Below are 17,432 nucleotides of genomic sequence, written 5' to 3' on the forward strand. Positions count from 1 at the left end.
CGGGACAATGTGCGCTTTTTATTGGTACTGTTGTGCGGTGATTATGACTTTTTGATCACTTTTTATAGCATATTTTGTAAGGTGAGATGGCGAAAAATCACTACTTCCGGCGGGTTTTTTCCGTTTTTTTTTCCGACGTTCACCGTATACATTAAATATTGTTGCAGTTTTATTGTTCAGATTGTTACGGACGTGACGATACCAAATATGTATTGTTTTTATTAACTTTTAGGTTTTTTTTTAATATAATTCATTTTCTATAGAAAAAAGGGAATTTTGGGGCTTTATAAGTTTATTCATTTTTATCAGACACTTTATTTATTTATTTTTCACTTTTTTTCTCTTACTTTTTCATGTGTCCCTTTAGGACACTTGAATTAGTGATGCTTTGATAAAAGCATCACTAATTCTCTATTAGACGCTGCAAGACACAGCTGTCAGTGTCTTGCAGCGTCTGGAGGAAGTCAGTCGCAGGGGCTGCCTGCGTCTGACTTCCTCTTCCCCGGGCAGGATCAACCAGGTATTGGGGGTCTCTTGGAGCTTGGGGTCACTGGCCAGACCCCAGGCTCCATGTTAGAGATATCGGCACCCCTCGATCTCGCCGCGGGGGGTGCCGATTCAGCCGGCACCGTCACGGAACCGCTTCAGTTCCGTGATCATGTTTGATCACGGAACTGAAGGGGTCAAAACCCCCCAATCGGAGACCCCTCCGATGGGGGGTTATGGAATGGGGTCTTAGCTGTTAGATACAGCTAAAATCCCATCCAATTATGTCGGCACTTACAGGGAATCCTTTCCTGACTGCCCGACGTAGTTTTCCTATAGGGCAGTCAGGAAGGACCTGCAAGTGCCGACGTAGATTCCCTATGGGCCGGTCGTTAAGGGGTTAAGAAGTTTTCGGTTGTGCGCGCTTACTCCCTACCCCTCCACTCCTGATTGGGTTCACCCTGAGGAACTTCCCCTTTACCACTGAAAATCTTTCATTTTGTGTATTTCATACTGGCCCAACTGCATTGCATGTTTCCTGTAGTTGCTTCAGAGGGTGTGACAGGTTGGAGACGCTATGCCTATATGCAGGTTCGGACTGGCCCACTGGTGTATTGGTGAATCCCTTGGTGGGCTCCATGCCTTTAGTGAGCCCTACAGGACTCATATTGCTTTTTTTAAATAGGGTCTGGTAACAGGTGGCGTAACTATCGTGGTCGTAGGGGTGTGTGATTGGAAGTGTGGTTCCAATAGTAACTAACACAGGGGAGGTGATTAAATATAACAAATAGTTATACTCACCTCTCCTGGGACTCCAACAGCTCACAGCATCTTCTTCGCAGCTCATCAAGTCTGTGACTGAATGTGCACATTCCTAGGCATGTCCCAGGCATCACTGCTGGGGCCTGTGATTGGGCCCCAGTAGTCAACATAGGGGTTGCCAGCGTAATGACATCATCGCAGCCCTTTTGATCACTGAGGCCCAATCTCAGGCCCCAGCAGTGACATCTGGGGCGCATTATATCAGTCAGAGGCAAAAGAGCACTGAAGAGGATGCTGAAGATAGCCGGATGGAGCAAGGATTCCCTGGAGAGGTGAGGTAAGGTGAGTATAAGTGTTTGTTATTTTCCATCACATCCCTGGGTCTCTGATTAGTATACTCTAGGATCTGAGATGACTCCAGTGTATAATAATAGCACTAAAACTAATCGGAGTGCCAAACCTCATGAATATTTGTCAAATGTTGTGGGTTTTCGCCTGAAGTGACATAAGGGGGACTCTTGGGAGCATTTTATATGGTTTGTGGCACTGGGGGATCTTATTATACTTTGTGGGGCCACTGTACAGCATTTTATACTGTGTGGGGCCACTGTGGAGCATCTCATACTATGTGGGGGCCAATGTGGAGCATATTATTCTGTGTGGGGGCCACTGTGGAGCATATTATAAATATGTTTGGCCACTGTGCAACATATTATACTTTGTGTAGGCCACTGTGCAGCATATCATACTGTATGGAGGCCACTGGGGAGCATATTATACTGTGTGAGGGCCACTGTGGACCATTATACTGTGTGGAGGCCACCGTGGAGCATATTATACTGTGTGGGGCTACAGTGAAAAATATTACATTGTGTGGGCCCCTCCATTATTTATATCACACCTCATGTATTTTATAGCAGACATGTGATATTATCACAGGTTGTAATTACATTGCACAATCAATATAAAACAGATTTGTGCAATGTATAAAGTAAAGGGGCAAGGGCGTTCACAAAACCATCACGGTCACTTGAAACAGTTGATCAGTGGGTGTTAGACCCCTACTGATTGTTAGGACTCCACAGATCATATGTATACCAGAACACAGAGCTCTCAGTGTTTGCTTTCTGGGCATTGTACTGCTCATTTACCATATTCTTGATAACAGCAGTTATGGGTACTTCAGTTGTATGTGCCATGTTAGTATTAACAGTTCCGAGAGCAATGCTTTTCGCTTGCAATACATAGTGTAGAGGTTGGTTTAGGTAGTGCACATTGTATGAAGGGTGAGCATCATGGTATTGTTATTACCTGCAGCCACGCTGTGTCAGTAAAGTTGATCTGCAGGAGTCCTGGTGATGGGTCCCTAGAAATAATTCCACTGGTGGGCCCTAGTCATTCCAATCTGACACTGCCTATATGGTGGAACTGCACTAAGGTCATATCATCAATACTGAATAAGCAGATACCTCTGACCCCAGTGGTTATCCAGTTAAGGGGAACCCCAATGGGCTTAATCACAAATAGCTAAAACTACTTAAATTTACTGCTCAAGCTGACAAAGTACATACAGTGGCAAAATGACAAAAGCGTGATATTCATGGCAGTCAAAGTGAGAATACACCTAATTATGCTATGTGAAAAATAGAAGCAGCCAGATCTAATTCCCTGGAAAGATTCTCTGCAGTCTGGGAGCTCCGGATCGCCTCTCATACAACCCCCAAGTAACATCGTGCTCTGTATGATGCATCCTAGCCTTTGTGTACTATAGGAGGCTCCAACATAATGATCTATGGCCTAAGACCAAAATTCAACTCACCCACAGATTTCTCTTTCCATGTTGGTAATTTTTTTTGTATGGATGCCTTATTGACATCTTTTACGTGATTGTTATTAGAAACTCTTCCAATATATTCTTATGTACATGCTTTCTGCTTGACCATTACCTTGTAACCCTATACTACATTTCTAGTGTACATACGTTTTTCAATAAAAATGCTTAAAAAATAAATAAAATAGTTGAAGGTATTTTTAAATAAATTAATTTAACTACAGGCAAAAAAATGTATTTAAAAGTAAGTAAATTTTGGTATTCACATCTGTAACAGCCCATACTATGAAAATGCATTATTTATCACATGGTGAACACTATATAGAAATAGAACAATAAAGACAGATTTGCTGTTTATGTCATCTCACCTCTAACAAAAAGAAAAAAAATGTTGTAAATGACCTAAAATGGTACCAATAGAAACTTCATCTCATTCCACAAAAAAATGTCACCCCTCACACACACATTTTGTCAAAGGAAAAATAAAAGTTTTGGGTCTAAGAATAAAGCAACAATAAAACAAGTCATTTTTGGCAAATAAGTGAATTTATTATACAAGAGCAAGATAAAAAAAAATATATTAAAATCGTACAGTACAATTGTATATTACTTATGTTGGATAGTGCACAACAAGAAATTTAGGACAGAAAATAAATTGCTAAATTAGCCATCCTGAAAAAAAAAGATTGACTCAATGAGCTACGTTTCCTAAAATTGTACAAGTTATGGTTTTTAAGATGTGAAAATAGAAAAATAATAGAAAGGACAGCATCCTTAGGTATCAAACCAATCTTCATCTATAAAGGGTTTGTTTCATCTAAGTAAGTTATTCCATATCCATCTGAGACCCGCAACAGTCAGGAGAAGGTTTTGTGCTGTATCCTGAATGGAGTGATGGTCAGACTGCACTTGCACTGGTCCATTCATTTTAAAGGAACCACCGTAACTCCCATTCGGAATAGGGGAAAAAACATCCTCTATGGATAGGGGATGACTTGCACAGATGAGAATAGTCCTTGTAAAAGGATACTTGCCCAGCCCTACAGGTAGATAGGTTATGGTTACCTGAATTAATGGTGTTTTTGCCCTATTGAAGCAGTGAGCTCTTTGGAAAAATAAGGGCGTTGTCATTGTTTAAAAAAAAAAAAAACGAAGCCATTCCCTCGTTCTCAGAGCTCATTTGCATATTGAAAAAAATGGTAACGCGCGGAAACAGATGTGTTAATGGGGAAACACTGTTTAATTCAGGCAAACCTAACCTATCAATTTATGAAGCTTGGTTGATATGGTGGGTTTACAGAGACTCCCTTTTAAAGAGGACCTTTCATCAGATTGGGCACAGGCAGTTCTATATACTGCTGGAAAGCCGACAGTGCGCTGAATTCAGCGCACTGTCAGCTTTCCCGATCTGTGCCCCGGGTAAAGCGCTATCGGTCCCGGTACCATAGCACTTTACAGTCAGAAGGGCGTTTCTGACACTTAGCCAGGAACGCCCTTCTGCCCAGCAGCGCCTATCGTGCTGCACAGTGTGAGCGGGGAGGAACGCCCCCTCCCTCTGCTCACACAGCTCGTCCATAGACGAGTATTATCAGGAGAGGGAGGGGGGAGTTCCTCCCTGCTCACACTGTGCAGCGCGATAGGATACGGTACCAGGACTGATAGCGCTTTTCCAATCTGATGAAAGGTCCTCTTTAAACTAAGGCCTAAATGAATTACACACAATACACAACCATACATATTTTACTTTGTTTGAGAAATTATTTATTTCAAAATTTCACTAGTTACGTAACAATACCTAGTGTCTTTTCCTCCAAATTGAAAGGATTCCCTTTAGTCTTTGCCACATCAGGTAGCGGCAGCAGTAATTCATAATTTAAATCATGTTGAGCTTCTTTGGTTTTAAGAAATTTGTACCCAAAAACTTTCATTGCCTCCGAGCACAAATCTTGAATCATTTGGACAGATTCAAATTGTAGAGAATTCCTCCATGCCTTTGAGACATTCACTGCGTTTCTGGAATTGATAACAAAATTGTTACCATTACTTTTTCCATGGGTTAAATTGTGTATCCAGATTTTCAGATCATTGGAGAAATTAAGATTACTAAATTCATACATCTGTTTAGCCTTCTGGATAGGATTTTGTACTATGTCTTCATAACGTATCATCATATAGCGACTATCAAAGGCACTGCGACTGTGATTGGTGGCTGAAAGATACATGTCTACTTGACTCTTACAAATCCTTTCCATCAGTCTGTAGGTCACATTCACTTTGTCGTTCATGGATGGTTTTTTTGGTAAGTCCTGTTCAATAATATTATTATCTGGAGAGAGATAAGAACCTGCTCTCTCTCGAGACAGAAAGACAGCTCGGGGATCCCGCACCAAGTGGAGGACTTTGAGGTTCAGAGATGGATCTTCGAGCAATTGGTAAAGACTCTTCCAGTCAAAGAATCTAACTTCTTTTATTACTACGTGGCTGTAGGTTTTACAGGATTTTTCAACGGTATCAAATGGGGACAATCTACAAATCGTCCGGCAATCACCATGGGATATGATGTCACTACGCTGAAAAAAATTGCAGGCAGGTGGAGAACATAAAGCTCGACTGGCCTCCCATTGAAATAAGTCTGATGTTGTCCTTTCCTGTTTCATATATGCATCAAATACTGTCATGTCACATAAGAAGACAGAACGGACTAAGTCCCGCACAGCCATTTGTAAGACATTAATTCTAGTCTTTGGGAAAGAAGTCCAAACATGCCATGCAGGTTCCATCAGGTAAAAGACATCAGGGTGCTGACTGAAGATTTCACCAGTGAATGAAGAGCCAGATCTCCAAGTTGAAATAATTAGAATGTGCATATGCGCAGGTTTCTTTCCAGGAGGAGGTGCTTGGTTGTGTTGCATCTTCATTATAACACAAATGAATCCCACAGTCTGAGCCAATATTAGGAAAAACAGAGAAACCTTGGCTCCGTAAACCTTCAACATAATTGACTTCTGCCCTATGCAAAGGAAAAAGAGAAAAGCATTAAGAAAGAAGCATAATTATAGTATTGTTAGTCCAACATGAGCTATGCATCGTTTGTTTATTGAGTTGCATTTGTGTGGAAGTAAGCACCCGCATTATAGAGATCCTAGATGGGTGAGTTAAAACACATGTTGGTATTTGGATTACTAAGCGAGCCAGGGAAGAAATTCTGGGAGAATGGTGGTACCATGTTTCTCCAAAAATAAGACAGGGCTAGGGCTAGGACTGCAAAAAAAGGGCTAGGGCTTATTTTTGGAGTAGGTCTTATTTTTCAGCAAATCAGAATCTTTTCTGATTCGTTCCAGATGAATCTTGCAAAATGGTTAGGGTTAGTAACCCTAACTTACATTCACAATTGATGGTGCAGGGTCAGCTGGTCTTAAACAAAGTTACTGGCACCGAGCCCTCTGTTTCTCCCCTCATTTATGCTAAAAGAGAAGAGCTGTAGTGGAGTGGCTGCATCTGTGAGAGCGAGCAGGGGTGGCACCTGACATCTGGTCATGTAGGTAGTCAAGCCCATAGCACAGTAGATGTCGGGAGGTGGACCCAGGAGGCAGCATTATGGCCGCAGGAGGTGGTACTTGGGAGCGGGTGGGCTGTCGTGGCAGGAGATGTCAGGGCACCTGTCCTGGACAGTTGGGAGCTACAGTATTCCTATTCTCCATCTCTGTGACATAACCTAGCCTGGGAGGCACTGACTAGGGCTTATTTTTGGAGCAAGACTTATATCTTAAGCCTTCTACAAAGACTCTGCAAAATCAAGCTATGGCTTATTGTCAGGGTAGGGATTATTTTTTTGAGAAACAGGGCAGATTTGGTCACAGTTGGGCTCATGGTGGCTGTAGTCAGCTTGGCTAACTCTACCCTTCAGCACACCTTAAGGCTGGTGCAACGATGAGGAAACTTGCAGTGTAGAAGATGATGTAGTTGTACCACTTGGAAGAACTTCCCTGTACTAGAAGAAGCACACAAAGGCAAGTTGCATACATATATATATAAGACGTTCCACCTAATATTTTAAAAAAATACAAAATCTTTATTAACCAAAAACAGCCAGGTCTCATACCTCTTTCTCATATATATATATATATATATATATATATATATATATATATATATACTAGCAGTTACCTGCGACTTCGTCTGCGGGTTGGCGGTGGCGCCGAACCGCTTATATTTCTTGTCCCCCTATCGGTGCACCCAGTATCTTGTCCCCCTATCTCTTCCCCTAGCTTCATGCCCCCCCAATTCTGCTCCCAGTTTCTTCCCCCCCATCTCTGCCCCCAGCTTCATGTCCCCCCTTCTCTGCCCCCAGTTCACTTCATCTGCCCCCAGTTTCTTACCCCCCCCATCTCTGGCCACAGTTTCTCCCCCCCCCTATGTCTGCCCCCCAGTCTGATGTCCCCCCATCTCTGCCTCCAGCTTCATGCTCCCCCATCTCTGCCCCAGTCACCCCCCCCATCTCTGCCCCCCAGTCTCATGTCCCCCATCTCTGCCCCCAGCTTCATGCCCCCCCATCACTACCCCCAGTCACCCCCCATCTCTGCCCCCCAGTCTCATGTCCCCCCAATTCTCCCCCAGCTTCATGAACCCCCCCCTCCCTCCCTACAGTAACCCACGTGTAGTAGCACTCACCTTTGTCTCTATCTTCTGCTCGTGTGTGTGTGCTGGCTGCCTGCATAGACTTCTCGTGCAGCTGGCTGTGTCGAGTATGTAGCAGATTCTGTAGCAGATTATGTAGCAGAGCTCCGGAGTCCTAGCAACCAGACCAGGGCTTGCTGTGATTCATACAGGACAGACAGGCAGCAGGAGAAGTGTATGCAGACAGGAGCGGAGGAGAGCACGGTGAGTGTTACTACACGGGGTTCGCTGTAGGGGGGGGGGGGAATGAAGCTAGGGACCTTGGGACACCGACCGGGGGACACCCCCTAACCCCGGGCCCCCCCCTGCCCAGGACACCCTCTCCCCGCCGGACACCCCCCCCTCCCCCGGGACACCCCCTCCTCCGTTGCACTGACCTGTATCTGTTGGGTCGGGTGCAGCAGACTCCTCCTGTGTGGCAGCCTGGCATAGCTGCGGCTCCGGGACCTTGTGGGCGGCCGCCATGTTGTTCTTTGTGTCACGGCCGATTCGGCACGCCCACATTGAGTCCTCAACCTATGGTGCCGCAGCCCTGGCTCTATAGCCCGCCCACATCTGCCATGCACCAATAGGAGGAGCGTGCAGAGACCAGCGCTGGCAGAATGCCAGCTTCTATTGCCGAGGCCAGAGGGGTGTTTGGAGGGTGACGATGGCGATTTGGGGTGAGTGACCCACTTTTAAAGTAGCCTATTGCACATAGAGCACCCAAGAGGATTCACAATCCAGGTGGAAGTGCAACTCAAACGTCTCCTTGGTGGCAAAGCTATAGATGTGAGTGAGTTGGTGGATAATCTATAGACGTTTACCACCACATCTGAAACTGCCTTTGGAGGTGTCTGCCAAAGCTTTATTCACCACAGTCATTGGTTTAATCTGCTGGGAGCTAAAAAGTTTTTAAGGGACTTAGCTCTCCTGAAGGTTATTCCTGGTTGTACAGGCAGAAAACCCCTCAGGAAGGGGTCGTTCAAAACTACATGCCAATGTTTGTTTAGGATTCCCCGAATCTCCTTATGAAAAGAACTGTAAGAAGTAATAAAGTTGCCATGGTAATCTCCATCTGATACCTTAGGGTTAGGAATAAGACAGTCAGCTTGTGATAAACCTCCTGCTCTAGTCTTGGCTGCTTGAATTACTGTATCTATTTTCATTTTCACCTTCATATATTCATTCAATTCATCCATTAAGTCATTTACTCCATTTTGTAGTTGATAAACTGGTTTCTATTTATTGATAGATGTATTTCCTTTAAACTCACCAACTTCCCATTTATTTAATCATTGTCCATAGGTTTATATACTATATATATCATTTATACTCTTTTCTTTTTCTTTAGACTTTTTTCTTTTCCCCTCATAAGGTAATCACATTTTATTCATTCCCTCAGCAATTCCAGTATGGTATCTCTTGGCTGCTCGCCAGCCATTTTCTAACCTCCCCTCCATTTTTAAGCAGGGGCTTTCCATCGCTCCGCTGTCTATATGAACCAAGACATCACCTCTCACGCTATTAAGCGAGCAAGTAGACCAGAATTCGCATGCACACTCCTATGACTCGCTCTCCAAGCACTCCACATGAAGGAGCAGCGGGCTTACGCGCGGGAAGCAGTTTCCCGCAAACCACTTCCACCAATGTGTTAAATACCCAGGTTGCCGCCGGGTGAACAAGCGTCTGGGGTGACGGGACCTGGTAAGTACAGATCCCTATGACACATCAGCTCTTTTCTTGGGAATTTCAAAATTCAGACGATGTGACTTTATAATTTGTCCTCCCCCCACTTCCCTAGGATTGCTTTATATCCCACACGTATACATGTACATATCTATCTACTCATCTATGGACAGATTGACATGCATCCTCTTTTATATATATTCTATAGGCAGCACTTTTTTATAGTTGGTTTGGTGCCAAGGAGTTTAGACATTCTATCCAATTTTAACCCCTTCCTGACATGCGCCGTAATAGTACGGCGCATGTCGGGTCTGTAACTATGGCGACCGATCGGAGGCATTAACCCCTCCGGCGCCGCGGTCAAAGGCGCCGCCATTTTGGCCGGGATCGCCGGCTCCTGGAGCATGCTCGAGGGCTGATGTCCCGTTGCCATGACAGCTGGGAGCATGGTACAGGCTCCCAGGCTTGTCTGCAAATCCTCTCTTTTGCAGGCTGGTCTATGCAGCCTGCAAAAGAAAGGATGCTTTTTTGCAATGCATTGCAATGCATTAGCATTGTAATGCATTGCATTAGTGATCAGACCCCCTGGGGTTCAACACCCCCTAGGGGGTCTAATAAATGCAAAAAAAAATAAAAAAAAAAGTTAAAAAAAATATAAAAAAATATAAAAAGAATTAAAAGTTCAAATCACCCCCCTTTCCCTAGAACACATATAAAAGTAGTTAAAAACTGTGAAACATATACATGTTAGGTATCCCCGCATCCGAAATCACCCGCTCTACAAATCTATAAAAATATTTTTCCTGTTTGGTAAACGCCGTAGCGGGAAAAATAGTCGAAAGTGCCAAACCGCCGTTTTTTCACTGTTTTGATTCTGATAAAAATTTGAATAAAAAGTGATCAAAGCAATAACATTTCCCGAAAATGGTAGAACTAAAAAGTACACCCAGCCCCGCGAAAAAAGACGCCCTATGCATCCCCGTACACTTATGTATAAAAAAGTTACGGCCGTCGGAATATGGCGACTTTTAGAAAAAAAAATTTTTAACACAGTTTTGGAATTTTTTTTAGGGGTCAAAATGTAAATAAAACCATATAAATTTGGTATCCCTGGAACCGTACCGAAACACAGAATATAGGGGACATGTCATTTTGGCTGCACAGTGAACGCCATAAAACCAAAGCCCGTAAGAAAGTCGCAGAAATGCATTTTTTCTTCAAATCCACCCCAGTCTGAATTTTTTTCCTGCTTCCCAGTACATTATATAGAATAATTAATGGTAGCATCATGAAGAAAAATTTGTCCCGCAAAAATTAAGACCTCATTAAGACCTCTGGGAGCGGAGAAATAAAAAAGTTATGGGGTTTAGAAGGAGGGGAGTCAAAAACGAAAAACGAAAATCAAAAAATGCCATCGGCTGGAAGGGGTTAACAAGCTGGACTGCTGCCAGGGGTTTTGAATACTAAACTGTTATTTACATCAATGAGTTTGTGCTACATATTACTTGGTAATTAGTGTTACAATGTTTGGGATTCCATCAACACCAATGTTGCTAATTGTTTCTGTCATTTTAATCCACATCACAAGGTTACTCATACTTTCCTTGCTAGAAGAATAATACATTACATGTCATATTGGTGGATTATCTAGTCATGCACAACCTGGGTTTCGTCAACTCACATCATTTATGCTTTATCTTTTGATAGATTTTAGTTTCTTGTCTTTTAACTATTTATTTCCTATCAAACACAAGATCTCTTGTATATAGATGTATACCACTTTTTATATAGTGTCCTGTTTTATACTTTTTACGGAAACTATTTTAATAGGTCAGATAGGTGTATATATACTCTGGGGGTCCTTACTGTTGATTACTTTTATTGCATTGTTTTGCAGCTTTTTTCGCACTTGAGAAAGGGCCAGTGTAAGGCCTGAAACGCATCGTGCTGTGCTGTACGTATTTCAATAAATATTTTGAACTTTGGATCTTTGCCTTGCCATCCTCTTCTGTACATCAGGGAGCGTGGTTCTCATACCATGGACCTCTGGTCCCAACTTTCCTTTGTCCATTGCTTCTCCGGTCCTCCAGTGATGGATTGAACTGCTGCCACTCTCACCTTAATCACGCTTATCAAAGGGTTGTGACTGTTCACAACCCCCCAAGGTGAGAGGCCACCTGGTCAATTCCAATGTTTATATGTATTTGATCGTAGTCATAACTCCATAAATACTATACTTAATGCGCTCAGTGTCCCCTCTTTTTCTTTTTTCCATTTCTTAACACTAGAAGTCCCAGAGAGGGGTCAATAGTAGTTGGTACATTCTTACCAGTATGAGGGGAAAAATATCTGTGTAAGGACTCGTTCACATCTGCACCCAGGTGTCCGTTATGCAAGTTTCCGTTTCCTGCATAAAACAGAGCAGGAGACGGAAACCTGCAGGAGTCTTTCTCACCCATTCATTTGAATGGGTGAGAAAGCTGTCCGGCCGTGAGCGGCGGTGAGTGTTTTACGCTCTCCGCCGCGAAACCGGGTTTTTTAATCCGGACACAGAGTCGGACATGCAGTACTCCGTGTCTGGATTTTAAAAAAATGGTTTCCCGGCAGAGAGCATAAAACGCTCACCGCCGCTCACGGCTGGACCGGAAAGCACAGAACGGAGTGCTGAACGCAGGTGTGAACCTAGCGTAAAGGGAGAGAGATTAGTTTTCCGCCATCTTGTCTGTGTATTCCATCTTGTTAATACTGTTCATCATATAAGGTTTTGTCTCTCAAGTAGTTACCGTGAGACTTGCAATTATTCTCCTTGAAAGAAATTGCTATTCTGTTATTTTGTTCAGAATGTTCCTAAGTTTATTATGTTCCATAACAAGACACAGAATGTTCACAAGATATGAAGTCAGTTCTAATCTCTTGTTTTGTGTAGCATCCGCTAAAATGAAACCTGCAAGGTCATGGCACCCATTTTGGCAGACTGTGCTAGCCTGATTAGAGCTAAGATGGTGTACACGGACAACCGTGTGTTAACTTATAAATTGCTTATGCATGTATTTATCATTTGTACACGCCCATTCTGTACTCTGACCAATGATAACTCATAATTCTATGTGATGTAGTTTGTTATGCCTAAATTAGCATACAGCCATTATTCCTCTATAAAAGCTAAGTAACGTAATGTCAGAACATTTTGATATACAGCATCTGAGTATGAGTATCTTTGTGTTCCCCGAGCTCAGCAGCCATTTTGTTTTAATGAAACCTACAGCATGCACTCCCTGGGGTGTTCCTCAAACACCAGATTTGGGGTAGCTGATTTGGGGGACCTCTGCAGTAGCTCCTTGGTAGATTGGTATTCTTCCACCAAACATACCAGCTGGTCAGCCATTATAGGTCCCGCTTGTCCAATCCAGTGCTGAACCTTAGATGGAAGCGATCTGGTGTACTTGTCAAGTACCACTCTCTCCTCCATCTGTGCCGGAATGGCCTCCTGAGGCTGAAGCCGTTTCTTTACCAGATACAATAGATCATGCATCTGGGATCGGGGTGGGTGACTCTCAGAGAAGGTCCAGTGGAGCAGTCTCCCAGCACGTATATGCATGTTCACACCGAGACGTACCAAGATCTCACCTCTCAGTTTATGCTAGCCCTTAGTCTCCTGTTCACTCAGGTCATAGTAGGCCTTCTGAGGTTCCCTGGTAAAAAACGGTGCCACTACATTGGCCCACTGATCCGTAGGCAGTTTCGCTCTGGTCTCTCTTGCACCAGTACACTCTCCTGTAGTCCTCTGGTTAACCAAAGCCTTGCTGAGCAGCGCCAGCTTCTCCTTAAGCAGCAAGTTCATCTCCTGTTCCTCCGGGCATGCTGCTGTCAGCGCCGCACCTCCCATGAGGCGACCTGAAGCGACCGCTTCAGGCGGCAATATGTCAGGGCCCCAGGGAGGGCGGCATTTTTGATTACCTAAGCCAGTCCAGGACAAGCTGTCCTGGACTGGCTTAGCACCGAGTGGTGGTTTGGAGAGGCCACTGGAGCAGCGCTGCTCCAGCAGCCGCCCCTCACGCTCAGGCAGAGAGCAGGTCCTCTCCGTGCCTGCTCTCTGCCTGCGAATGGCACTAAGCCCCACCCCCTTCACTCAACCACGTGCGCTCCGCCACGCCCCCTCCACCCCGCCCCCTCCTCCCGGGGGGGCGGCTTTCCGTAGTTCGCCTTGGGCGGCGGAAGGGGTAGGTTCACCCCTGGCTGCTGTCATCTCTATGCTTCCATCAGGGCTTGTTGCTGCTGTGCCTGGACTTGCTGCTATTGCCTCTCAGCTTCCATCTGGACTTGTTGCTGCTGTGACATTTGTTGTTGCTATAGCATGACCTGCCCAATCTGCTTCACAGTCTTCCATGCTGGCAGTTTCCTTTTTAATCTCTCCTGCAGTCTTCACTCAGGACATAGGAGAGGGCAAAAAAAGAAATGGGTGTATGTTTCTTTAAGACTGGGTTGCTGCCTCTGGAGCACCATATGTGGGGAAAGTAGCTTGGTAGCAGCAATGGTGCGGATCCAACCAGTCAGAGACAGGGACACAAAATCTGTAGCAAACAGGTTTATTTAAAAAAAAAAACAGCAAAAACAATTAAAACCTTCACTTCAGACACAAAATGAGCAAAATAAAATACAGCCTTAACATCAGGCAAAAGAATGTCAAACAAAGTCCTGCTCGTCTGAGCACTAACTAAACAATAAAGTACTAACTATTAGAGATGAGCGAACACTAAAATGTTCGAGGTTCGAAATTCGATTCGAACAGCCGCTCAATGTTCGTGTGTTCGAACGGGTTTCGAACCCCATTATAGTCTATGGGGAACAGATACTCGTTAAGGGGGAAACCCAAATCCGTGTCTGGAGGGTCACCAAGTCCACTATGACACCCCAGGAAATGATGCCAACACCTCTGGAATGACACTGGGACAGCAGGGGAAGCATGTCTGGGGGCATCTAACACACCAAAGACCCTCTATTACCCCAACATCACAGCCTAACAACTACACACTTTACACACTCAATACCACCTCTCTGACAGTAGGAAAACACCTTGAAACATGTGTATTTGGCACTTGCAGTGAGGAGAGCTTGTCACCAGCAGTGAATTTGGCCCTTGTAGTAAGTTGAGGTTGGCACCAACATTTGTTTTGAAAATCAGGGTGGATTGAGCCTCTAACCAGCAGAGTTTGGGCAAATTCATGGTGGAGGGAGCCTCTAAACACCCCAGTTTGGGCAAATTCATGGTGGAGGGAGCCTCTAAAAACCCCAGTTTGGACCAATTCATGGTGGAGGGAGCCTCTAACCAGCCCAGTTTGGGCAAATTCATGGTGGAGGGAGCCTCTAAAAAACCCAGTTTGGACCAATTCATGGTGGAGGGAGCCTCTAACCAGCCCAGTTTGGGCAAATTCATGGTGGAGGGAGCCTCTAACCAGCCCAGTTTGGACCAATTAATGGTGGAGGGAGCCTCTAACCAGCCCAGTTTGGACCAATTAATGGTGGAGGGAGCCTCTAACCAGCCCAGTTTGGACCAATTCATGGTGGAGGGAGCCTCTAAACAGCCCAGTTTGGGCAAATTCATGGTGGAGGGAGCCTCTAAAAAACCCAGTTTGGACCAATTCATGGTGGAGGGAGCCTCTAACCAGCCCAGTTTGGACCAATTAATGGTGGAGGGAGCCTCTAACCAGCCCAGTTTGGACCAATTCATGGTGGAGGGAGCCTCTAAACAGCCAAGTTTTGGGAAATTCATGGTGGAGGGAGCCTCTAACCAGCCCAGTTTGGACCAATTCATGGTGGAGGGAGCCTCTAAACAGCCAAGTTTTGGGAAATTCATGGTGGAGGGAGCCTCTAACCAGCCCAGTTTGGACCAATTCATGGTGGAGGGAGCCTCTAAAAAACCCAGTTTGGACCAATTCATGGTGGAGGGAGCCTCTAAACAGCCCAGTTTGGGCAAATTCATGGTGGAGGGAGCCTCTAACCAGCCCAGTTTGGACCAATTAATGGTGGAGGGAGCCTCTAAACAGCCCAGTTTGGGCAAATTCATGGTGGAGGGAGCCTCTAACCAGCCCAGTTTGGACCAATTCATGGTGGAGGGAGCCTCTAACCAGCCCAGTTTGGACCAATTAATGGTGGAGGGAGCCTCTAACCAGCCCAGTTTGGACCAATTCATGGTGGAGGGAGCCTCTAAACAGCCCAGTTTGGGCAAATTCATGGTGGAGGGAGCCTCTAAAAAACCCAGTTTGGACCAATTCATGGTGGAGGGAGCCTCTAACCAGCCCAGTTTGGACCAATTAATGGTGGAGGGAGCCTCTAACCAGCCCAGTTTGGACCAATTCATGGTGGAGGGAGCCTCTAACCAGCCCAGTTTGGACCAATTAATGGTGGAGGGAGCCTCTAAACAGCCCAGTTTGGGCAAATTCATGGTGGAGGGAGCCTCTAACCAGCCCAGTTTGGACCAATTCATGGTGGAGGGAGCCTCTAACCAGCCCAGTTTGGACCAATTAATGGTGGAGGGAGCCTCTAACCAGCCCAGTTTGGACCAATTCATGGTGGAGGGAGCCTCTAAACAGCCCAGTTTGGGCAAATTCATGGTGGAGGGAGCCTCTAAAAAACCCAGTTTGGACCAATTCATGGTGGAGGGAGCCTCTAACCAGCCCAGTTTGGACCAATTAATGGTGGAGGGAGCCTCTAACCAGCCCAGTTTGGACCAATTCATGGTGGAGGGAGCCTCTAACCAGCCCAGTTTGGACCAATTCATGGTGGAGGGAGCCTCTAAACAGCCCAGTTTGGGCAAATTCATGGTGGAGGGAGCCTCTAAAAAACCCAGTTTGGACCAATTCATGGTGGAGGGAGCCTCTAACCAGCCCAGTTTGGACCAATTAATGGTGGAGGGAGCCTCTAAACAGCCCAGTTTGGGCAAATTCATGGTGGAGGGAGCCTCTAACCAGCCCAGTTTGGGCAAATTCATGGTGGAGGGAGCCTCTAACCAGCCCAGTTTGGACCAATTAATGGTGGAGGGAGCCTCTAAACAGCCCAGTTTGGGCAAATTCATGGTGGAGGGAGCCTCTAACCAGCCCAGTTTGGACCAATTCATGGTGGAGGGAGCCTCTAACCAGCCCAGTTTGGACCAATTAATGGTGGAGGGAGCCTCTAACCAGCCCAGTTTGGACCAATTCATGGTGGAGGGAGCCTCTAAACAGCCCAGTTTGGGCAAATTCATGGTGGAGGGAGCCTCTAAAAAACCCAGTTTGGACCAATTCATGGTGGAGGGAGCCTCTAACCAGCCCAGTTTGGACCAATTAATGGTGGAGGGAGCCTCTAACCAGCCCAGTTTGGACCAATTCATGGTGGAGGGAGCCTCTAACCAGCCCAGTTTGGACCAATTAATGGTGGAGGGAGCCTCTAAACAGCCCAGTTTGGGCAAATTCATGGTGGAGGGAGCCTCTAACCAGCCCAGTTTGGACCAATTCATGGTGGAGGGAGCCTCTAACCAGCCCAGTTTGGACCAATTAATGGTGGAGGGAGCCTCTAACCAGCCCAGTTTGGACCAATTCATGGTGGAGGGAGCCTCTAAACAGCCCAGTTTGGGCAAATTCATGGTGGAGGGAGCCTCTAAAAAACCCAGTTTGGACCAATTCATGGTGGAGGGAGCCTCTAACCAGCCCAGTTTGGACCAATTAATGGTGGAGGGAGCCTCTAACCAGCCCAGTTTGGACCAATTCATGGTGGAGGGAGCCTCTAACCAGCCCAGTTTGGACCAATTCATGGTGGAGGGAGCCTCTAAACAGCCCAGTTTGGGCAAATTCATGGTGGAGGGAGCCTCTAAAAAACCCAGTTTGGACCAATTCATGGTGGAGGGAGCCTCTAACCAGCCCAGTTTGGACCAATTAATGGTGGAGGGAGCCTCTAAACAGCCCAGTTTGGGCAAATTCATGGTGGAGGGAGCCTCTAACCAGCCCAGTTTGGACCAATTCATGGTGGAGGGAGC

General features: G+C 45.5%; 1 protein-coding gene across 2 annotated transcripts in view; it reads right to left on the reverse strand.

The window, feature by feature from the left end:
- Nucleotides 1-4,753: 4,753 nt before the first annotated feature.
- Nucleotides 4,754-17,432, reverse strand: part of CHST4 (carbohydrate sulfotransferase 4) — a 42,361-nt gene continuing 29,682 nt past the window's right edge. The window contains exon 2 of one of the 2 annotated variants that reach the window (XM_075280601.1): nt 4,754-6,084. In XM_075280601.1, the coding sequence (XP_075136702.1) occupies nt 4,861-6,075 (1,215 nt within the window). In that variant the 5' untranslated portion in view covers nt 6,076-6,084 and the 3' untranslated portion in view covers nt 4,754-4,860. Of the gene's footprint in view, nt 6,090-17,432 lie in introns of both variants that reach the window. The other variant, XM_075280600.1, reaches the window with a different exon arrangement.

This window comes from Leptodactylus fuscus, chromosome 7 (assembly GCF_031893055.1).
Source record: "Leptodactylus fuscus isolate aLepFus1 chromosome 7, aLepFus1.hap2, whole genome shotgun sequence".
In the NCBI taxonomy this organism is placed as follows: domain Eukaryota; kingdom Metazoa; phylum Chordata; class Amphibia; order Anura; family Leptodactylidae; genus Leptodactylus; species Leptodactylus fuscus.